The sequence below is a fragment of the Mustela nivalis genome (assembly GCF_964662115.1).
Source record: "Mustela nivalis genome assembly, chromosome: 1".
Lineage (NCBI taxonomy): Eukaryota > Metazoa > Chordata > Mammalia > Carnivora > Mustelidae > Mustela > Mustela nivalis.
In genome coordinates, this window is record NC_139020.1 from 81863620 (window position 1) to 81888859 (window position 25240).

At 34.8% G+C, this 25240-nt stretch overlaps 1 protein-coding gene across 5 annotated transcripts in view; it reads left to right on the plus strand.

Moving 5' to 3' along the window:
• RSRC1 (arginine and serine rich coiled-coil 1) overlaps positions 1–25240 on the plus strand; it is a 377694-nt gene that overhangs the window by 188976 nt on the left and 163478 nt on the right. For all 5 annotated transcript variants that reach the window (XM_082687410.1, XM_082687409.1, XM_082687407.1 and 2 more), the window contains one exon: positions 14514–14565. In XM_082687410.1, coding sequence (XP_082543536.1) covers positions 14514–14565 — 52 coding nt within the window. The remainder of the gene's footprint in view (positions 1–14513; positions 14566–25240) is intronic.

A 25240-nucleotide genomic window follows, 5' to 3' on the forward strand; every position in this document is an offset into this window, starting at 1 on the left:
CTTCGGTTAGGTTTATTCCCAGGTGTCTTATGGTTCTTGGTGCTTTAGTAAATGGAATCGATTCTCTAATTTCCCTTTCTGTATTTTCATTGTTAGTGTATAAGAAAGCCACTGATTTCTGTACATTGACTTTGTATCCTGTCACGTTGCTGAATTGCTGTATGAGTTCTAGTAGTTTGGGGGTGGAGTCTTTTGGGTTTTTCATGACAGTCTCTTCAATAAATGGTGCTGGGAAAACTGGACAACTATATGTAGAAGAATGAAACTCGACCTTTCTCTTACACCGTACACAAAGATGAACTCAAAATGGCTAAAAGACCTCAACGTGAGAAAGGAATCCTTCAGAATCCTAGAGGAGAACATAGGTAGTAACCTCTTCGATATCAGCCACAGCAACTTCTTTCAAGATATGTCTCCAAAGGCAAAGGAAACAAAAGAGAAGATGAACTTTTGGGACTTCATCAAGATCAAAAGCTTCTGCACAGCAAAGGAAACAGTCAACAAAACAAAGAGGCAACCCACGGAATGGGAGAAGATATTTGCAAATGACAGTACAGACAAATGGTTGATATCCAGGATCTATAAAGAACTCCTCAAACTTAACACACACAAAACAAGACAATCATATTAAAAAATGGGCAGAAGATATGAACAGACACTTCTCCAATGAAGACATACAAATGGCTATCAGACACATGAAAAAATGTTCATCATTACTAGCCATCAGGGAGATTCAAATTAAAACCACATTGAGATACCACTTTACACCAGTTAGAATGGCCCAAATTAGCAAGACAGGAAACAACGTGTTGGAGAGGATGTGGAGTAGGGGAACCCTCTTACCCTGTTGGTGGGAATGCAAGTTGGTGCAGCCCCCTTGGAGAACAGTGTGGAGATTCCTCAAGAAATTAAAAATAGAGGGGCGCCTGGGTGGCTCAGTGGGTTAAGCCGCTGCCTTCAGCTCAGGTCATGATCTCAGGGTCCTGGGATCGAGTCCCGCGTCGGGCTCTCTGCTCAGCAGGGAGCCTGCTTCCCTCTCTCTCTCTCTCTGCCTGCCTCTCCATTTACTTGTAATTTCTCTCTATCAAATTAATAAATAAAATCTTAAAAAAAAAAAGAAATTAAAAATAGAGCTTCCCTATGACGCTGCAATTGCACTACTGGGTATTTACCCCAAAGATACAGATGTAGTGAAAAGAAGGGCCATCTGTACCCCAATGTTTATAGCAGCGATGGCCACGGTCGCCAAACTGTGGAAAGAACCAAGATGCCCTTCGACAGATGAATGGATAAGGAAGATGTGGTCCATATACACTACGGAGTATTATGCCTCCATCAGAAAGGGTGAATACCCAACTTTTGTAGCAACGTGGACAGGACTGAAAGAGATTATGCTGAGTGAAATAAGTCAAGCAGAGAGAGTCAATTATGATATGGTTTCACTTATTTGTGGAGCATTACAAATAACATGGAGGACAAGGGGAGATAGCGAAGAGAAAGGAGTTGAGGGAAATTGGAAGGGGAGGTGAACCATGAGAGACTATGAACTCTGAAAAACAATCTGAGGGGCTTGAAGTGGGGTGGGGGTGGGAGGTTGGGGGAACCAGGTGGTGGGTATTAGAGAGGGCACGGATTGCATGGAGCACTGGGTGTGGTGCAAAAACAATGAATTCTGTTATGCTGAAAAGAAATTTTTAAAAGGGGGGGGGAGGGGAAGAAGAAATGTCAGTTCCTTACAAGGAAATGTTATGTAAACATTTCTACTTGGTAGCACAGTTGTGTAGCCAGTACAAATAAATGACTATTTGGGTTTGTTGTTTCTTCCCATTTCTTTCTTATGCTTCCACACTTACATTAAATTACTCATACTTTTTCCCCTATCTCCCTACCTACCTTGGCTCCACAGAGCAGAGAACATTTCTACTTCATCTTCTTAGCTTTCATATAAAGCTACTTCCTTTCTAAATGTAAGTGTTCTGGAGTTCTGTTAAAAGGTGGTTAGGTGGTGAGGCTCCGTAGTTGGGGTAGGAATGAAGGGAACTAAAGAGGAGAGAGGGCACTCATTTTGAAAGAATAGAGAGATAGCCTATAGCATTTTCACAAAGATCTTGAGTCCTGTATGAGTTGTTAAATAGTCCATAGTGCATCCTTCCACCTATGTGGGGTTGGATAAAGATGTTTGCATTTCAACACTTCTACAACTAAGGATACAAGGGAATAGAAATTCAGGTAGAGCATTGTGCGTAAGTGAAAGCACTCGGAGGAAAATGCAGGGCATGGTTGAGAAATAGTGAGAGTCTGTGTATTGCTGAAATATTGGATTGAGTGCAGAAATGGTTGAAAAATAAGAATAAAAGAATAAGCTTGGGAAATTATTTATGGTCATTAAAAATTAAGGTGAGGGGCACCAGGGTGGCTCAGTGGTTAAGCTGCTGCCTTCGCCTCAGGTCATGATCTCAGGGTCCTGGGATCAAGTCCTGCATTGGGCTCTCTGCTCAGCAGGGAGCCTGCTTCCTTCTCTCTCTCTCTCTGCCTGCCTCTCCGTCTACTTGTGATCTCTCTCTGTCAAATAAATACATAAAATCTTAAAAAGAAATTAAGGTGAAACATTTATGCTTAACTGTGGAAGCAGTGGAGAGTCACAAAGGTCTTTTTTAAGCAGTAATTTAGAACCTTGCCTTGTGAAGATAACTTCAGCAGCTGTGTTTAGGATGGAAAAGTTAAGTGGAAAGGATACAGCTGTAGTCATCTAAATTGGTGGTCAGTCTTTTCTATAAAGAGCCAGATAAATATTTTAGGCTTTGTGGGCTGTATAATCTCTACCAGGGCTCCTCAGCCCTGCCATTTGTAGCCATAGACAGTTTAGAACAAATAAACATGGCTGTGCATTTGTGTTGTAAATGAGCAACACTGTTTTGTAAATAACAGTATTGAGTTATGAATAAAGGTTTCTTATACAGGTCCTCAAAGATGTTGTACCCTTAGGTTCAGATTTACCTCTTTAACTTCTTCATCTATAAAATGGATCTGTAAAATGACATCCTTTTCTGATTTTTAATAAAGAAAATAATTGTTAAATAACTTTTTTGCAAACCCTAAAGCTGTTTAGAGAAAATGCTTGGTAAAGCTCTAAGATGAATTTGCTATTGAGAATGGGCTATTTGTTGTTGGTTTAATTCTGTTCGTTTCTTCTTGGGTCTTTGTTTAAACCAATGTGGTGCTAAGTTCTAGAGGCAAGATAAATCTACTTTTAAGCTACTTGTAATATTTCTAGCTTAGACCTTGATCTTAAGAGATAGAATTATAGTAACTGTTAAAATGAAATGTAGCCAGAAATATGATAAGCTGTTGATATGTGTCTCTGTCATAGTGAGATTGCATTCACGTTAAAGGAAGCAGCACAGTACCTGTACTGTGAACATGTTTAATATTTTAGAAGTTACTCATCTGGAAAATCTTGATGAAAATGAGATTTTTAGATGGCGCTCACAACCTTTAAGATCATTAATATTAACATCCAAAAGACTAAAGAAAATTTAGTTTAACTTTGTACAGTCTTTCCTAGCAATTAAAAATGATTAGACTTATCTCCTTTTTTTCCCCTTGAAAGTTAATAATCAAATGGATCTCAAGCTGAGAGGCAATATAGTGTTATTAAGAACACTAGATTTTGTGATCTGGGTTAAATTCAAGCTCTGCCACCTTACCATCTTTGTGACTTAAGGTAATTTATTCTTCATCTAAAAAATAGCATTAAAAGTACCTGCCTTGTCAGAATTGTTATGAGAATTTTGTTAAGTGAGATATATATAATGTGCTTAGCTCAGGGTCTGGAATGTTAAAGCATACAGTAAATAATAACTATTCTTTCAAAAAAGATGTTAGGTTTTTTCAGGTAGCTTATGCTTCCTTAGGAGTGTCTGTCATGTTGGCTGGGAAGGATATGGCACATAGAAATTATCACTTATATATTTGGAAAATATGTGATCACTTTGAGAATTGCTGCTCTATTATCAAATAGATTTGTTAAAAATATATTGTCATCCTCTCAAACATTCAGCTATTCAAATTAGGTAAATTCTTCCTAGTAGAATTCAATGAAATTAGTATTACAAATTAATGTGTTTACATTTATGAGGATTTTAAAATTTATAATGAAGTTTACTTCAAATATGAGTATATACCAGGCACTATACCTGGTCAGGTATATACCATGACAGTTATTGTCTTCAAGAAGCTAATAGCCTTCAAAGAAGGAAAGATAGGCAACATAATCAGTAATTATACTGAAAATATGCTGATACATGTGTTTGTGGGGTTTACAGGAACATAGAGCATAGAGTTAGGGAGAAAATAAGCTGAAACTGATGGGAGTTTCAGAAAATGATGCCTTTTCAGCTAAGCTTTGAAAGAACAGATTAGCCCAGAAGAAGAGGTAGATGTTGTCCAGAGAAGGGGAGTTTATAGATTTATCTGTATATATAATGCACTTTTATTAACATTCATTGGAAAAATAGCTGTGTGACTTTGGACAAGTAACTTTACCTCACGAATTTGTGTCAGTATGAAAAGAATTAATAGGCTTTCTCTTCCAGTGAAGATGAAGAAACAGCGATCAGATTTATCCTCTGACCTGAAACAACTAAAAAAAAAAAATTATAAACTGGACAGATTATTAGAGAAGACAACTCTCAAGACATGAACATAAAACATGAAGGACAGTGATTCCGAGAGGTGGGGGAAGAAAGAGGTGTGCCCTTCAATCGCTTCAGCATGAGGCCTAGAGAAAGTTTCTAGGTCACACCACACACACTTGGGGAGAACCTGGTGGTAGTCTCCTTGAATTGAGAAGATGGAGCTGTAATACCAGGGAGGCCAAAGTCCCTAGAAGTCACAGGGCAGTTTACCAGAGAGGAGTGAGCTACAGAATATCTGCAGAGGGTTTCCTTCAGGTATTCAGCAGACTGTTCATTAGTACATGCATGTGAGGAAAGTATCCAAGGCTTGCAAAAAAACCATTTGAAGTCGGGGCGCCTGGGTGGCTCAGTGGGTTAAGCCTCTGCCTTCACCTCAGGTCATGATCCCAGGGTCCTGGGATTGGGCCCCGCATGGGCTCTCTGCTCAGCAGGGAGCCTGCTTCCCCCTCTCTCTCTGCCTGCCTCTCTGCCTACTTGTGATCTCTGTCTGTCAAATAAATAAAATATTAAAAAAAAAAAAGAGCCATCTGAAGTGATCATAAGAAATTGCCTGCTACTACACAGAGTTGGGAACAGTGCCTCCTCCCAACACCGTGTGGAAAACTTCATAATTCAAGGTGCTTCTGATCAAGTACTAAGGAAGTCTTAATAGTGGGGAAGAATTAATGACAGACTTAAAGCTGTTCTGGTGCTGCCTAACGAAGTAAGAACTGAAAGGATCAAATGGTTTCCTAGTAATTTAACTTTGCCCTGAAACAAAGACCAAGATATAAGAATACAAAAATATCCAGTGTACAGTGTACAACAAAACAGAATCATGGTGTCTGACATTTTGTCCAAAAGTACCATACATCCAAAAAGATCAAGAAAATGTAACATATAATAGAGACAAAAGTCAGTCAGTTGAAACCAACCTAGAATTAGTTGACAAGGACCTTGCTAGAACTATTATAACTATATTGCATATGGTTAGAGAGCTACTAAAAAAACTGAACATATCAAGTTGAGACATGAAAGCTATAAAAGCAGTCAAAATTCTGGACCTGAAATCTCTGAGGTGAAAGATACATTGGGTGATATTAATGGACATGGTACACTGCAGAATATGAATTAGTGAACTAAAAGACATAGCAAAAGAAACTACCCAAAATGGAACCAGAGAAGAAAAAATAAAAATAAAAAACAAAAACAAAAAAGCATTTGTGAACTGTGGCAACAACATTAGGCAGCCAAATACACAATATATATGTGACTAGAATCCTGAAAGTATGAATAGGGGGCAACAGAATAACATAATTGAAGAAATAATGACCAAAATATCTCCAAGTTGATAAAAACTGTAATCGGGGGCACCTGGGTGGCTCAGTGGGTTAAGCCACTGCCTTCAGCTCAGGTCATGATCTCAGGGTCCTGGGATCGAGTCCCGCATCGGGCTCTCTGCTCGGCAGGGAGCCTGCTTCCCTCTCTCTCTCTCTCTGCCTGCCTCTCCATCTACTTGTGATTTCTCTCTGTCAAATAAATAAATAAAATCTTAAAAAAAAAAAAAACTGTAATCAGTTTCAAGAAGCAAAACAAGCCCCAAGCACAAAAAATACAAAGAAAACCACACCAAGATTTATAATATCAGATTGCTTGAAACCAGTTCTGAGAAGAAAACCGAAAAAGCAAAAGAGTAAAAATAAATACTAATTGTTATTATATAAGAGAAAAAAGTACTCTTTTTTTTTTTTAAAGATTTTATTTATTTATTTGACAGAGAGAGATCACAAGTAGGCAGAGAGGCAGGCAGAGAGAGAGAGAGAGAGAGAAGGAAGCAGGCTTCCTGCTGAGCAGAGAGCCCCATGCGGGACTCGATCCCAGGACCCTGAGATCATGACCTGAGCCGAAGGCAGCGGCCTAACCAACTGAGCCCCCCAGGCACCCAAAAGTACTCTTTATGTATGAGGGAATGAGATATCTATGAAAGCAGATTTCTATGGGAGACAATGCAAAGTACAAGAGAGTAAAGGAGCAATTTTAAAATAATGGTGGAAAATTTTTATAAGTCTAGAATTCTTCCAGGAAGAGTATCTTTCAAAAATGAAGGCCAAAGTGAAGATTTTTTTTTTCAAGACACACAAAAATGGAAAGAATTCATCACCAAAACTCCTGGACTACAAGAAATGGCTAAAGGAAGCCTTTTCAGGTACTGAGTTGACATAAAAGAAGGGAGAATACTGGGAGTGGTAATTACATGGGTAAACAGAACTCTTTAAAAGATAACTGTTTAAAACAAACAACACAGTGTATTATAGAGTTTATAACAATATATGACCACAATGACAGTAATAATACAGAAGCTGTGAGGGGAGAAATGCAAGTGTATTATTGTAAGATTTTTATAGTATATATGCAGTAATATAATGAAGGTGGAGTGATAAATTAAAGATCTATATTGTAAACTCTAAAGCAACAAACAGAATAACACAAAAAGAGTTTATGCTAATAAGCCATCAATTATAAAATGGAATTATAAAAGTGCTCTATCTAGGAGAAAGCATAAAAAGAAGAAAAAGGGAACAAAGAGCAGATGGGACAAACAGAAAACAAATAGCATGTGCTAGGTTAATAATTACATTAAGTGTCGATTGGTCCAAACATGCCAATTAAAAATCAGAGTTTTTCAGATTGCATTAAAAAGCAAGATCCAGGGGCTCCTGGGTGGCTCAGTTGCTTAAGCACCTGACTCTGTGATTTTGGCCCAGGATCTCAGGGTCCTGAGATCAGGCTGCTTTGGGCTCTGCTCATTGGGGAGTCTGTTTGAGATTCTCTCCCTCTGCCCTTCCCCCTACTCACACTTGCTTGCTCTCTCTCAGATAAATCTTAAATACACACACACACACACACACGCACACACACACACACACGGGAATATTACTCAGCCATCAGAAAGGATGAATACCCACCATTTACATCGACATGGATGGAATTGGAGAGTATTATGCTAAGTGAAATAAGTCAGTCAAAGAAAGAAAATGATGTGGTTTCACTTATAGGTGGAACGTAAGACATAGTATACAGAGGATCATATGGGAAGAGGGAGAAATATAATGGGAGGAGGTCAGAAAGGGAGACCAATCATGACAGACTCTTGACTCTGGGAGACAAACTGAAGGTTGCTGAAGGGAAGGTGGATAGGTGGATAGGTGATGGGTGTCAGGGAGAGCATGTGATGTGATGAATACTGGGTGTTATATGCAACTATTGAATCATTGAACACTGCATCAAAAACTAATGATGTACTATATATTGGCTAATTGAATTTAAATAAACATTAGAAAAAAACAAGATCCAACTCTCTGCTGCCTATTATACATACACACATGGACACACACACACACACACACACACACACACACACTGCACATATAAAGCCCAAGAGGCACAAATGGTGGAAAGCAATATAACAGGCTAAAACTCAATATTGTTAACTAAGTAAGTAGTACTGTTAAGTAAGATGTCTTTTCTTCCAAATTGACATGTGGATTCAGTGCAATCCAATGCAAATCCTAACAGGCTTTTTTGGGGGAGGGCGTACAAATTGATAAGCTTATTCGAAAATAGGGGATGCAAAAGAGCTAGAAGAGCTGAAACTACTTTAGAAATATAAAAAAAGGTTGGAGAATTTATTCTACCTGATTTCAAGAGCTAATATGAACCTGTAGTAATCAAGACAGTGTCATATTGGTATTAAGACTGACAAACAGATGGGGACACCTGGGTGGTTCAGTCAGTTAAGCTTCTGTCTTTGATTCAGGTCATGATCCTGGGATCAAGTCCCGCATCAGGGCTTTTTGCTTTGTAGGGAACCTACTTCTCTTCCCTTTGCCTGCTGCTCCCCCTGCTTCTGCTCTCTCTCACTCTTTCTCTCTCTAGCAAATAAACAAAATCTTAAAAAAAAAAAAAAAAAAGACTGCCAAGTAGATCAATGGGACAGATAGTCTAAAAATTTATATATATCTATATATATAGATATATAGATATATTTATCTCCAATTGATTTCTTTAAATTTTTTATTAACATATACTGTATTATTAGCCTCAGGGGTACAGGTCTGTGGATCAGCAGGTTTAGACACTTCACAGCACTCACCATAGCACACACCCTCCCTGGTGTCCATAACCCAACCAACCTCTCCCAACCCCCCTACCCACAGCAACCCTCAGTTTGTTTTGTGAGATTAAGAGTCTCTTACGGTTTGTCTCCCTCCTGATCCCGTCTTGTTTCATTTTTTTCCTTCCCTACCCCTCAAGCCCCCACTTTGCCTCTCAAATTTTTCATATCAGGGAGATCATATGATAATTGTCTTTCTCTGATTGACTTATTTCACTCAGCATAATACCTTCTAGTTCCATCCACATCATTGCAAAATACAAGATTTCATTTCTTTTGATGGCTGCATAGTATTCCATTGTGTATATATACCACATAGGGGAAGGGAATAAACCATTAAAGCAAACCATTAAAGAGTTAGCTCTAGAGAACAAACTGAGGACTGCTGGAGGGGAGGTGAGATGTGCTGACTGGGTGATAGGCATTAAGGAAGGCGCTTGTCTTGATGCTCAGTGGGTATTAATTGTAAGTGATGAATCGCTAGATTCTACTCCTGAAACTAATACTGCACTATATGTTAACTAACTTGAATTTTAATAAAGTCTTGGATAAAATTAATTAATTAATTAAACTAATAAAAGAAAACAATCCAATAGAAGTTTGGCAAAAAATTTGAACATCCATTTTCCGAGGAAAGTTATGGATAAGGAGCACATGAAAAGGTGATCACCTCTATTAATCATTGGGGAAACATTGATTAAAACCACAAAGAGCTTAAAACCACTTTAGAATTTTGGAAATTAAAAAGGCTCATTATACTAAGTCATGACTAGGATGTGGAGCAACTGAAACTCCTGTACACTGCTTGTGGGAATATAAAACAGCTTTGGAAACAGTTTGGTAATTTCTTATAAAATTAAACATATATTTACTGTCTTTCCAGAGCCCTCTCTCTATACCTTTTTTGTATAAAAAGAGCATACGATTATTTGAAATTGAGAGAGATAGCTAAAAACTGCTTAAATCCAATCTTAATTTTGATTTTGTAGAATGCTGCTAATTTATTTTCCAAGCTATAGTGCTCTTTTAGCAAAGCCACAGTCTTTTTTTCAGACTTTCTATTTCCCTATAACCCCCAAAGGTGTTATTGGCAGCTGGGACAGCTATCGTCTCATCAACTCTCAGGATTTCCACAGTGGTGGCCAGGGCTTCAGGGAGCTGGCTGAACATGGATGGAAATAGGAAGAGCGAACAAAGAGTTTAAATAGTTTAGTGTGTAAACTGGTTTATATAAAGATGGGCTTGCTTCTCTGCTTCTTGTTTTTCATAAATACAGTTGTGGCTCCAAGGATTGTGCTGGTTTTGAATGTTAGCTTTGGCACTCTTTCAAGATTCTAGACCTGCTGTCTATTTATAAAGAACTCAGGGGATTGGACTAAATAAGAGTAAATCCAAAGTTAAGGGAACAAGTCTAGACATTGAAGATCATCGCCTCCCTAAGCCATAGGAGGACTTATCTTTTAGTTTCATCTTAGGAGCACTTGTTTCTTCTTAAGAAAGTAGATACTCTTCTATAATATGAGGGCTTACAAATGAAGTTAAGGAAGTATACTAGCTACCAAAGAGAGGGAACGGAACAGAGCAGCTGTGGAGAATCCATTGCAATAGAAAGACTACCAGTCCCTTTCCCCCTAGCCAAAAGACCACTATCAATTTAGAAATTTTAAGCCCTAAATGATAAGATTTTTAGCACAAGTATAATTTTCTTTAAGGGAGTTAAAATAATGTACATTATCTACTAATTTATTTTTATGGATATCATACCATATAATGTAATAATGTTTTAACTTTAATATGACCTTTTACAACAAACTGGAAAAACACAGTGCTGTTTTCATAGGCACTAGGTCCCTTTCAGAGGTAAAAGTGAGTACTGTGCCTTACCCATGCGAGATACTCCATAATCGATCACATGGACTTGGGAGTGAATGAATCAAATTTTCTTTCCAGAGGAGTTAATTCCAGGTAGCAAAACTCAGACTCGTGCTTAAGGTATAAATAAAAACACTACACTTGGGAAAAAAAAATATGACCTTTAAAGACTTACAGTATAAGTCCATACTGTTTTTACTCTTCTGTTCATGTTAATGTTAAATTTTGGCAGGGAACAACAATTATAGACTCTATAATTCAGTTTTGGTGATACTTGTTTAATTATGCTCCTAATTTTGATGTAAGGAATATTACTTCTTAATGGAATATGAATTTTTAATCCATAAGTTTGCTTCATACACTATAATTGTGACATTGTATTCTTAATTATGTCCTCATTTTACAGTTCTTATATTAAGAAATTGAAGTACATGCCTTTCTATTTGGTATTACATTCTTATTTATTGAATAAGGTTAAGTTTCTAGTTCTGAATAAGATTAGTACCATTTACCAATTTTAGATGGAATTCATACTAACCCCTGAAGTGTAATACACATTAAAATTTTGAAATTTTGGCGCTCAAGCCCTTAAAGATATTTTCATTCTAAGCCAGTTAGTATGGTGATACCTAACTAAAAATGGATTAGTATAAATTGTTCTTTTAGCTGTATATTCTCTTTCTTCGTTCTACTTAATCTTTTCTTTAAAAAGTAACTATAGATAGCAAATAGAATGATGGCAACAGAAATCAGACTGCCTCTTTCCTGCTCCCAACTCGAACTCATCTACTTCGGACCCAAGCAACTCCTAGAGGTTCTCAGCCATGATTCTCAGCCGTTGTGATTCTTTTCTTCTTCTGGGACAAACTCTAGGTTGAATCAATGTAGCAGAGCCCTTGGAAAGAATTTGAGAGGCAGGTGATAGAGATTGCAATCCCATATCCATTCAACTTACTCACTAGTAATGGTAAAAGAAAGATATTTGCAAATGAATAAAAAGTGAGAGAGCATTCATATTTGATACTCTATCCAAAAAAATGCTTGAAAAATGACTTAAATATTTATAAGAGTAAAAATATTTATAAAATACAAATTTTAAAAGTCTGGCAAGTCCAGCAATGTATTTTTCCTCATAGTTGAAGTTCTCCCTGTATTGCTAAAATTTAGCAAGTTATATTTGTATAAGCAAATGTATTTAGAATGTCATCATATTTCACCTACTAGGACAAATGTATTATTTTGGACAGATTTTTCTTTTGAACAGAATTAAAAACTCATCTCTATGCTTTTATATCTATGGGATTAATTGCTTTGACTTCATGACTGTCCTAGTGATTTAGTTAGAAGGATCCTGAAATTTGGAGTCAGAAGGTCTTTCATTTCAGTCTGCCATTTACTAGTAGAGGCAAGTTACTAAACTGCTCTGGTTTTCTTTATCTTTGAATATGAATCCTATATTATAGATTGTTAGAGAAATTAATGAAAATATAAATATGTCTTAACAGGCATTTTTATCAGAAATATCAATCATCTTTCTTTAGGAATGGGAATTACCATATTTTCAAGAACGTGGTTACAAATAGAGGGTGGTGGGAGCTGCCACAGAGGGGGATTTTGTAGGATTGGAGACTTTAACAATATTGTTTTTGGTGGGGGACAATATGGGTACTCATCATCCTGCATATTTTTCTATGTCTTAAATATTTCTGAATTGTTAAAATAATTTTCCTAATGAAATGCATGAAACTTTCCCATGAAATATCTTAACCAGTAAAGTGTCTAACATTTTTCTATCTAAGGACTTCCTAGAACAACACTCTGAAATGTATGCTTCATAATTCTTAGCTTGGTTGAGACCTGCTAGTTAGAATATCATTTCCTTCATGCCATTCTACTTATGTTATATTGCACAAAGTATCACGTTTTTACTGTGTGTTTTAAGTAGATGGCAGAGGTCACAAATTGTCTGTTTTGGGATTGAACCTGGCTCTTAGAGGTACTCTTTGTCCCACACAGTAGGGTCTTTATGGAAACTTAAAGTCTCATGAAAAATCAAGGAATGTTGTAACCCTGAGTTTGCATTTCTGTATGACAACAGTGAGTTGGTGCTGAGTCTCAACTTCTGCCTTGAGTAGGTCATATGCTGCACTGTTCTGCACCCTCACCGTGATCCCTGATACTGAGGCCAAATGTCATTTGCCTTTTGTCATCATAAATGTTTATATTAACTGCTTGACCCCCATAGGCAGTTGAGTTTATAGCTCTTAGAGAACTTGTATTCAGGAGATGTCACAGTCTTCTATTGATAGTTTGCTGTGATATCTTAAGTTGAGGTTACATATTTTCAGTACTTGGTAACTTTATAAAGCTCACTTGTGTAGCATTTTCTCTACACACATAACATAAAGTACTGTTTTTAAGTTTGTCAGCTCCTCATTCGGTCCTATCCAGTCAGTCCTTTCGTGTTACCAAGTAATTATTTCTCAAATGTAGTTCTTACCACCACTGCTCCATCTCAGGCCCTCATTGTCTCTCATTGCTTTCTCGCTGAGCTAGTAACCTCCAGTCACATTCCTTTCATCAAGTGAATCGCTAAAATAGTACAGATCTCCTCTCCTTCACCACTGTTTCAAACTGTTCTGAGTCTCTCTGTCTTCTATGGGAAGATCTGCAAATGTTTCCCTAAAATGTTTCCCTACTATTCCCCAAATAGTAAATAGTTTAGGCTTTGCTGGCCAGAAGTTTCCTGCCACGAAAAAAATGATTCTGCTGTTGTTGAACTGAGCACAAAAGCACCCATAGACACTACACAAACAGAGGGGCATAGCTGTTCCAATAAAACTTATTTACAAAACCAGGTCACCGGTCTAGAGCTATAGATTGTCAACCCTTGTTCTAGGATATGAAAGACTCCTCCGTCTTTCTTCTTGTCTTAACTGCTACTCTTTCATCCTGTTTCTTACAGTTTTTTCAGAAGCACCACTCAAATTCTTAAACCTTGTACATCTTCTTTCTATATTGTATTTAATTCTTTCATTCAAACCATTTTTTCACTGAGAAATATTACAATAATCTTATAAAATGTTAAATCTTAAATGATGGTATCATATTTAAACATGAGGTTATTTAGTCACTTGCTGACATCTTCATAAATGTATAGTGAAGTACAGTCTTAAGTGTTAAAAAGAGTTTTTAACGAGTGTTTCATAAAAATCCGTAACTTTGACACAACCCATGTTATGGCTTATGGCTTGGATCTATTTTAAAATAGACTTTCAAATATTTAGGAAAGCAGAAAATATTTGATTTTAGGATACAACTTGCCTGAAGTATTGGAGGTCAAATTGCCACTTAAATTCTAATAGGTCACTTTACACCTTTCTATAGACAAAAAAATAACAGAACTTGATAATATGTTGTTAAATATATTAGCAGTGTGGGTTTTGCCTCATTATTACATTGCAGTTTTTAGGCTGTCACTGATTGGTGCTGTTAGGTGCTGATTTATGCTATTGCTGATTGATGTTGGATAGTAAACAAAACCTCTTCCAGTAAAAAAATGAAAGAAATTCATTCTTGCATCATATAATGAGAAGTGTGATTTGATTACTATGGTGAGAGACTCAGTAGATTGGTAGAGCTGCTGTGTGGAATTTTGTCAAGAAGTGGACGGATATTAGTAGTGATATGATAAAGTCTTCTAAATTTTCTGATATTTGCATAATAATACATTAATATAAAGCTCTATATATTAAAATGACCTGTAAATGTCTTTTATGGTTGAATTTTAGCCACCAGCTGAACAAGCCAAAGCCAGACTGCAGCTGGTTCTTGAAGCTGCTGGTAAGTTTGCCTAATTTATTTAAATGAAAAAGTACTAAATAAATCTTAACATGCTTACAGGTGGGTCAAAGAAAAAACACCTATTTTCATATATCTTTACAAATTTGGGTTATATATATGGCCATATTTTATAGGAAATATTTATTGCTACAGTATAATGCTAGCAGGTAATTCTTCACCTTTTTATTTATAAAATTGGTTTCAATTTTAATTTCAATTTTGATAAAGTCCAGTTTATTGATTTTTGTCTTTTGTGAACTGTGCTTTTGGTGACATGTTTAAAAATTCTTTACCTAAACCTGCATCACATCATGAAAATCTCCTCCTGTGTGTTCTTTTAAAAGTTTTATGCTTTTACATTTAAGACTATGTTCTGTTTTAACTTTTGTATAAAGTGTGAGTTTAAATCATGTTTTCATTTTTCTAAACAAAACAAGGTAAAGGTAATATAATAGTTTTTCCAATTGCATTGGATAACTCTTAGACTGTTGTGGATACCACCTAACCTGAAAATACTGTATGTTTTATTTTTCAATGATAACAGTAATGCAGTGAATTTGATTTTACATATAATGCCCAGATTTATGTAGACATTAAATATTTCACCTTTTCAAAAAATGTAAAAGATCAATGTTATCTTTTCCAAGTACTGATATTTTACTTTGAATCCTGTTGTGCTTTTAAAATGTATATAACTTATTTAAATTATCAAGGTTAAGCATGAGGTAGGGTTAGAATAATAACACCAAAGTAGTACATATTTCTTAAAATATTTACTTTTTAAAGATCTGTAAAGAGTTCATAATTTCCATTTGCAAAGTGAGAATTCTATTTTAACTTCGAAAATAATTTCAAACTACCAGATGTTAGTAGTTGTATTTTTAGTGTTCATTGATTGAGAAAATACATATGTGCATATTGATTCAAGGATTGCTTTGTTTAACTTCTACACAGTGTCCACATTTTAAAGATTGGAAGCACCAGTGTACATGATATACTAGCTTCATAAATCACTAACAGAAGTAACTTATAATAAAGGGATAAATATTGATAAATATTTTGACTGTGAGTCTCTATATCACTCCATATTACTTTAACAGTCCATTTTATCTTTAATTATGTAGAATTATAATTTCTATATAATATTATAGTTTTGCTTGCTATCAGGTTTTTCATATTTTAACTCAAATATCCCGTAAGATAAATTTAATATGATTATGCATATTAATGTATGCATATGATGCATATGATGTACATTGATTCTTTAGTAGCTTTTTGCTTTGAAAAATGATTTCCAGTCGATAATTTGAGTATAGATGAACTCTTGCTTTAAAGAAAATGTTTATGGTGCTTGGTCCAGAAAATATTTGTTTCCGTTAATATAACTATAAAGAATTTCATTTCATTGTTTTATACAGTTATCTTTATTTTTTAATATGATTTTGAAGCATATAATAAAACAGATTTGATACTCCAAACTTCACAGTGTATAAGTTGTTTATATCGGTCCCAGCTGTTACCCTCATATTTTAATTTAATTTTCTAAATTCTGTTATGGATAAAGAGCTAGGTTCTGTGAATTTGAGACATACTCAAAATATTACAACAATTCACAAATTAAAAAACTTTTATTAGCTGGGTAAGCAAAGGACAGACCTTAGCTACATGTAGCATTATTTACTTAATAATTTTCTTCTTTATTTAACATGTTGTCCCTAGCATTTCCCTCTTATCAGTAACACTGTGATAATATATCCTATTAAAAATTATGTTTTCTATATTTTAAATTATTTTCTTGGAATTGATTTTCTTGGAATTGATTTCTTGGAATTTCTTGGAATTGATTGGAAATGAGCTTATGAAGTTAAAGGGTATTAATATTTAGAGTGACTTTTTATGCATTTTTTGCTAAACCATTTCCACTGATGAAGATTTTTACCAAGACTTTGCATTTTGATGCCAATTCCATGAATATATTGCTTCATAATATGACATAACATATTATACCCCTTTGGAAAACATCCAGTACTGCTTTTAATGAGAATGTGTGGACTTGGAGAGAAGTAGGTGGGTGGATAGGGGAATAGCATAAAAACAAATACAGAATTTGTCAAAGTTCTAGATGTCTTTCAGTGAAGGACACAAGGTGTTCCTGGATTATTAAAAACAAATGAATAAAAGAAGGGGGAACATGATGAACTTGAGCTTAGGCTTCTATGAACATTGAGGTACCTGGATAGGAAGATCTGGTAGCACCCATTTTGTCACATTGGAGAAAGTTTACTTGGATTCTCAAAGAAAACATCCTTACTTTGGGGCCTTAAAATTGAGTACAAGGAAAGGCTTAATTAAGGCTGTATGTTAGATTCTTGAGACAGGATTTATTCAGCTTTATAGTTACTATAATCTGGTAGATAGGGTTTCTGTATAAAGAAATCCTAAAGCTCCTTAGTCCTTTGTTCTAACTTCAGATCCCAAAGAAAGTTTTATATGTAACCATTGTATTGTTATTGATTTATGAGTGACTGTTAGTAGTGTTATTGGTTTGGAATTAAAATATATTTAGAACATTTGGCAACAATTATCGGTGGTATGATTTCAAAAAACGTGTATGAGTGAAATAACATTAAGCAAAATGTAATTATAGGGTATCATGCATATTATGCCAAACATAAACTTGAAGTCATAGATTTTACTTTATTTGTTATGATCATATTTTTTATACATTAAACTTACATATTTATACTTTGTTATGCTAAATCTTCATATTGATAGAATGTTTTTTATGTTCACTACCAAATTATAGTCAAAACCAAATTTCATGTCTCTTGTTTAACTTTTAATTCAAAGGTGATGTGAAATTAAGACTATATCTAGAATTGCTTTTCTGTTGTTTGCAAATGGCAACAGGACACAAAAGGTTGAAGAATAGTATAAATTTGTAAGACTGAATCTTTAAGTTGTAACCTCAGGTAATAGTTTATCCTATGATATTGATTAAATCCTATTAACTGTTTGTGCCATGCTTCTTCTTTCCATTTTAAAAATGCTTTTACCATTTTCCCATTTATTATGATGCAAAGCTTTGAACTTTTTTATCTTTGACTTCTTAAGAGGCAATGATTGAACTAGAATAAATGATCTTATTTTTAAGTATTTTTTATATTTATCCTTTTAGTATCTTTCCCACTGCCATCTCCTTAGTCTAGATGCCAAACATTTCACCCATAGGTTAATCCATAATTTCCTAATTGGTCCCTAAGATCAGTTCTCTTCTCTGGAGGTGGTAGAGAAAAGTGGAAGGGTTCTAAGCCTACTTACCCTGCTTACTCTTTGTGACCTTGGTGTTTATTGGTTAACCAAAACTGAGGTATTTTTTTTTTAAATGGAATATGACAAATGTGTATATTTTCTTGTTTGCTATAGTTCTCTACTTTTTAAAAAAGTAATCTGTTGAGATGAAATTCACGTAATACAAGATTAATCGTGATTGTTTAAAGTGAACAAATCAGTGGCGTTAAACAGATTTACAGTGCTATATAACTACCAACTCTCTCTACTTTCAAAAATTTCCATTACTCCAAAATAAAATCTCTTATCTATGAAGCAGTTTCTCTCCACTCCCCAGACCCCCTGAAACCACCAATCTGCTCTGGGGTTTCTGTGGATTTATCTGTTCTGGGTATATATAAAAGGAATCATACAATGTGTGACCCTGTGAGTTTGGCTTTTTAGCATAATGTTTTGGTTGCTACAGCCACACTGTAGCATGGGTCAGTATTTTATTTCTCTTTTATGCTGAATAGTGTTCCATTGTCTGTCTATACACCATTTATTTATCTGTTCATTTATTGATGGAAATCTGCATTACTTCTCCCTTCTGACTGTTGCAAATAGTGTTGCTATCAACCTGCATATATATGTACTTGTTCAGGTACCTATTTTTTAATTTTGGGTGTTGCATACCTAGAAGAGCAGTTGTGGGGCCATTTGGCAATTCTGTGTTTAACTTTTTTGAGAAACCACCCACACTTTTCCAGTGTCTGTGCAATATTACATTTTCATCAGCAATATATGACTATAGTCCCCTATTGTGTCAGCTAAACCACATCACACATTTAAATTACCTCTTTGAAAGTATTTAGCTTTGGGAACTTCTCTGTACCATAATTTACTCGTTTGTAAAGGGGCAAGATTATAACTACCTCATAGGATTTTTGTGAAGATAAGTATAATATGTGAAATGTCTAGCCCAGAGCCTGGCAAATGGTAGCCATCAGAAAATGCTTATTTCCACATTGCTTTTTGTGATTACCACTGATAGATGATTCTTTCTTAGCCACCATTTGGTTATGCTACTACTTTGGCTCAAAATTAGTCATTGGCCCTCAATTTCTTACAAAATTAATTTTACGTTTCTGTGCCAGGGTCCTGTACAGTGGACCCACAGACTTTTCTATATTTATTAGAATTCATTTCTAAACTCATTGTTCTTTGAGTTACTTTTTCTTTTCTACCTATGAATCTTTGCTTATGATTTTTTCTCTTGCAGAAATGACTTCTTCCCTCCTCTTCCCACCTCTAAGCACTTTAAATCCAATCTCAAGTAAGATTTTCACATGACTTTTGTGACCATGTCAGCACATAATCTTTCTCTTCATTTTTGAATTCTTTTTGTCCTTGTCTGTGTATACCATGTCTACTGATATTTACTCACATATACCTGATACTAATATTTAATTATTTAATGAGTGTTGAACTTATTTTCCCAGTGAAATAATAAACATGATGGTCGAGAACCAGAGCTAAAACTTCTAAGTCTTTCCCAGGAGTTTTAGCAGCATCTATAGAGAGTGGTACTATGCCAGCTATGAATCCAGCTATTAATCTTTAGTGAGCAAGGCATTGTGAAGAAACAATCTGGACATAACTGATAACTAAGCCTTTTAAGTGATGGTATGCTCATTTGAACCACTGATTCACTTAAAAGACACAAAAAAATTCTCTGACTTGTAACGTAGAAGATATTGGTCAATAATCTGACTTTTTAATCTTAAACTTGAAGATTGTGCATGACAGAAAAGATAATGGAACATGAATGTCACACAGGAGGAAGAAGGAAGATAGTAAGTGTACTTAAAAGACTTGCCTCCGTCACTTTTGCTTTTACTGTTGTTTGACGTGTTACCAGCAGTCCAGACATTGGGGTTTTCTGCAAAAACACAGTATCATCTTATGCCATCTGATGCACAGGTCTGAAGAAGAATTTAGAGATTTTTCTAAAATGTAAATATTTTTCGGGGCACCTGGGTGGCTCAGTTGTTTAAGCCTCTGCTTTTGGCCCAGGTCATGGTCTTAGGGTCTTGAGATCAAGCCCTGCATGGGGCTCTCTGCTCAGTGGGGAGCCTGCTTCCTGCCCCACCCCCACCTGCCTCTCTGCCTACTTGTGATCTTCTCTCTGTCAAATAAATAAATAAAATCTTTTAAAAGAAATAAAATAAGATATAAATATTTTTCATCAGATGACACTTGTTATGGTTTTAAGATACAATTTTCTCTAAAAAATTTTTTATTTTACTTTTAATAGAATCATTGACACATGCAACATTTAAAATTCTATCTTTAGGGTTATAAGGAAAAATAGAAATTTCCTTTAGTGTGTGAATGGTAAATAATCTTTATCATAAAATTTCTGTGTAATATTTTATTTTCTAAATAATGTCCACACCCTTTTTGGTTTTGCTTTATAGTTTTAAAAATACTTTCATTTAAATACTTTCAGTTTAAATCCCTGAGTTATGTTAGGCAGAAAGAAATAAAGAAAATATTACCAAATACATACTTTGTTTTGTTAAGTATGGTGCTCTAGTTACCTTACATTAAAATAATTTCTATTCTCAAGCAAGCTTTTGATTCTGAAATGAGCTTTTTCTAATTGATAATAAAAAATTATCAGAGTTTGAGCCAGAAAAAAAAGTTTTTTTTCATAACTACTAGAGTGTTCGTAATAGCAAAATTTCTGATAATTTTGAAAAATCCCGGTAACATTTTATGATCAATACTGTTTTGTTCTTCAGCCTCACTTGCTGAGATAGAAGCTGGTTAAGTACTGTGAAACACAGATGAGTTACACACACATGCACGCTGTGCCCAGGCAAGGAGCTAAGCTTAGGAATAAGCTAGCAGTGCCTCATTCCATCCCAGTTCTGCTGCATGTTAAATTTAGATTTTATTCTCTTAGCTACCCATTAAGTACCTGAAAACCTATTCCTTACCTTTTCTCTTCATAGCCATGCGATCTTGGAAGTCTCAGTACTTTTCTAAACTCCATCCTAACTATAAATATTTGTGATTCTGAGAATAACAAAGGAGATTGCTGCAATAATGTTGAACCATTTCCGGGGAGCATTGAAAACCATTCTGCTACCCTGATTTAAAGCCAACGGAGATTTTTGCTCTATAGCTTTTCTGATCACTGATCTGTGGCTTAGAGAAATAGGCTGATTTATTGTGAGAAAAGCTTTCATGTGGGGCATACTTAAAAAAATCAACCAAGTGATTGAAAAGTTAATTTCCATTTCATAAAATAAGTAGTTTCAGACTTCCTTTTTCCCCATGTAGTAGGCTTCTGCTTGATAGTATGTTGGCAGTCTAGATTCATACTCAGCCTCCCTTACTAACTTTGTAAGTAGTCCTTTAGTTTCCTCAACTATAAACTGGATATATTAATACTGATACATAGTAAGTATTCAGTAAATGTTAGCAATTGATATCAAAGGCAATATAGTATGGTGGTTAAATTCTCAAGTTAGATGGACTGGGTACCATTCCCAGCTCCATCATTTACTCATAAAACGATGAGAGAGGTTAAAGCCTGCTGAACTTCAGTTTTTTCATTTATGAAAGGAGAATAATATGTACCTTTAGAATTTTTATGAGAACTAAATAATGTTATAAAGTGTTTAGAACAGCACCTAACATGTAACTGAGTGTTCTGTAATCATTAGTGAGTAGAAATAGTTTTTTATGGCATCACTATAGTGATGAGGTCATTATCAAGGAACAGACAGTGAGCAAAACATTCCCCTCCTACCAACATACATAAACAGAAGAAGTTATCAAGAATTAAGAATAAGGCTTTTTAAAAGAAACAAATGAATAAAACTTAGTTAGTTTAATTGACTTGAGCATTGGTTAAAACTTTTTTTTATCAGAATGGTTTCTGCAAATTTCAGAAATTGTACCTAAAGTTTAATAGCTTTTATGTGAAATCAAATTGATATGTTAAATTAACTTCCAATTCCCAATAATAAACATGGTTTTTGGCTCTGTGTTCATTCAGAAAGATAAAGTAGTACTCCTAAAGAGAATCATTAAGTAAATTGCATTTAAAAAGTATGTTACTTGTTTAGCATCAGTTACATGTTTATATCTGAATAACTATTATTTATCCTTAATAATATTTAGTAAGAAGAAAGCTATCAGCTAGAGTCTAACAATATCACAGCAACTTGCCATGTTTGAGCAGATGTTAAGCAGACAGTAGTTGAATGTTAATTTTGAGAGGGTGGTATGTTTAAGCCTAGCTGAAGTATGTTGCATGTGGGCTTTCTAGACTCGAGTACAATGCCGGATCTCTGGGGAGAATTTTAAAGCTAAACCTCTTTCTTTGGGATCCTCTATATGGACTCTCTCAAGTCAGTATAAAGCAGATCATCCCTAGGCTAAAGCCCTTCAGCTTTTGTTATTGGGCTCTGTAGACCTGTAATTAGGCCTCCTGGCAGGCCATGCAGGCCAGTTAATGGTCATATGGAGTTTCTGTGAGGCAGACTGGCTTTGTATAAATCCTGGGTAGGAATATGTTTATGGGTCACTTCCTACCAGGACCATGCTTTGTCCTTATGCCCTGCGGGCTGACAGGGAGCAGGTTCCCTTGACCATGGACTGTTCAGTTTGCAACTCAAAATCTACTCCACTAATCCCCAGTGTAAACAGAGGATTTAGAAGGGCTTCTGTCACTTACAGTTGCCAATTCACTTGGGTGTCTGTGAATTTATTTTTCCCCAGACTTCATTATTCAAAGACTGACAAGTGTATAAGATTTGGATGTTTGTTTATATATCAAGTGTGCTCTGGGTTTTTTTTTTCCCCCAGTATTTTTAGAATCATTGTAAATAATTTATCTAAAGCAGAATTACGTAATGAGCTTTTTTGTTAATCACCTGCTAATATTTCTTAATTTAAGCCACTAGAAAATTCAGGATGACAGCTAACCTTTTCCTATAAGAAAAATTATGAGTCCAGTTTTTGGATTTTTGGGGGGTAAAATAACACCGTGTAAAGAAATTTACCAAGAAGTGATGAATGCAGATTTCAGATAAGTCAAAGAAATAATAAATTCAAAACTCTTCTGTACTATACATATTATATTAAGTTAAAATGTCATTTTAGTGTTGCTGGAAGCTTTGAATCTTGAGGAATATCAGATCAGTATATAAAATGCTTAATAAAAATGTGTTTCATGAAGCACTTAAAATTAATAAGAGTGCCATTTATTGAGCATCTACTATGTGGTGAGCACTTTTATACATTTATACATATTATAATTTTTAATAATTAATGCATGTTTCCTAGTCAAGCAAAATATTTGAAATTTAAGAAAGTCATGATTGAGATATCTTTTGTTTTTCATTTTATTTCATCTTCTATTTCATTATAGTTTTCTCATTGTTGCTCAGATTATGATGATTTGATTCTAAAATGTGTAAGTTCTGAGTATGCTCTACAAAGAACTGTCACCTATCTTCTTATGAGCCAATTTTTCTTTAAGGGAGGAAATCAAACGATGAATTCTTTCCCAGGTCTCATCTAGTAAATCAGTGCTCAGTATTTTGCATTTTGTGATGTAAAATGGTTCATGACAGATGTGGCTGAAAAGACCACATACGTAGACTGTATGATTTTAGTCTGGTGGAACTAATAGGATCACTCATTACATTTTAGACCCTGGGGTTTCTTTTTTCTTTCATAATAATAAAAAAAAAAAAAAACTGTTTAAATAGAGTAGCCCTTTTTGTGTGTGAGTACAGCATCTTCCCCCCAAATTTATAAAGAGTTGATGGTAACAAATCAACAAATAATCCTCTCTCTTCCAAAAAGTTCTTTCATTAATGTTTATTTAATGTTAACAGTTATTTTTTGTCTTGTCCAGAAGAGTTAAGATTTTGTTCTATTTTTATAAAAGGTTTCTTTAAATTTTATTTAGCAAAACAAGAAAATACATTCCTTAGAGAATCCAAGACCTGAGAATTAAATTTAGATATATGGTAATAAAAACAAGTTCTGCAAATGTTGAAATATTTAATGGCAACAAAAAAACATTATGCAGTTAGAATCTGGTGTTCACTTACAGCTAAGAGGATCATAGCATGATCTGTTTTTCTTTTTTAATGTACACAGTATATTTATTGAAACAGAAATATATTTGTGATATATTTTGGAAGTGAAAAAATAGAGGCTTCTGAATAGTGTGAAAGATCTGATCGTATTTTAGTTTAGACCAAAAGTTTAAGTTGTAATTGAACCAAATGTTATATTGAAAGATATCCTGGGCAATGTATATCAAAATGCTAATAATGGCTATTATCCCTAGGTAGTAGGATTTAAGGTAATTAAACAAATCTTATTTTGGTTTGTCTTTATTTTTTAATTGTTCTGGTAGATATATAGAAAACCTATGGAGTTGTAGGAAAGAGTAATTTAAACATGATAAAATTCCCCAATACTTAGTATGAATTTCAAGGAGTTTTGACAACTGTGTTAAGTATCACCAAAATTTTTGATAAAGACCATTTACATTACTCCAGAAAGGCCCCTTATACTCCTTTGAAGTCCATTCTTTTCTCCCCATCCCAGACCTTAGCAACCACTAATCTGCTTTATGTTGCTATAGTTTTGCTATTTTCAGAATGCCATATAAATGGAACCATACAGTATGTAGACTCTTTGATCTGGCATAGTGCTTTTCAGGTTTGTTCTTATTGTTATATGAGCATCAGTTCTGTTTATTGCTTAGTAATATTTCATTGTATAGCACAATCAGTTTATTTATTCAACAATTGGTAGACAGGTTGTTTCCAGTTTATGGTTTTTCTGAATAAAAATTACCTGAATGTTTGAGGACGAGTCTGTATAAACATATTTTTATTTCTCTTGAATAAATAGTTGGAAATGTGATTTGTTGGTTATATATATAGTTAAGTGTAGCTTTGACTTTATAAGAAGGTGCTAAGTTTTCTGAAGTGGCTGTGCTCTTTTGAGTTTCCACAAGCAATGTATGAAAGTCTCATTTGTTCCTTGACATCACTTGATGTTGTTGGGTTTTTTTTGTTTGTTTAATTTCAGCCATCCTGTTTAATGTGTTGTATTTCATTTGACCTTAGTGCACATTCCTGTGATAACTCGTGAAGTTGAGCATCTTTTCATGTAGTCATTTGTCATCTGTATATTTCTGTGAAGTATCTGTTCCTGTCTGTTCCCCATTTTTAAAAAAGGAATTATTTATAATATTGACTCAGAGAGTTATTTATATATTCTGACTACAAGTCAGGTATGTACTTTATATATTCTCCTTAAATGTGCCTCCTTGCCTCTTTATTTTCCAAACAAAGATTTT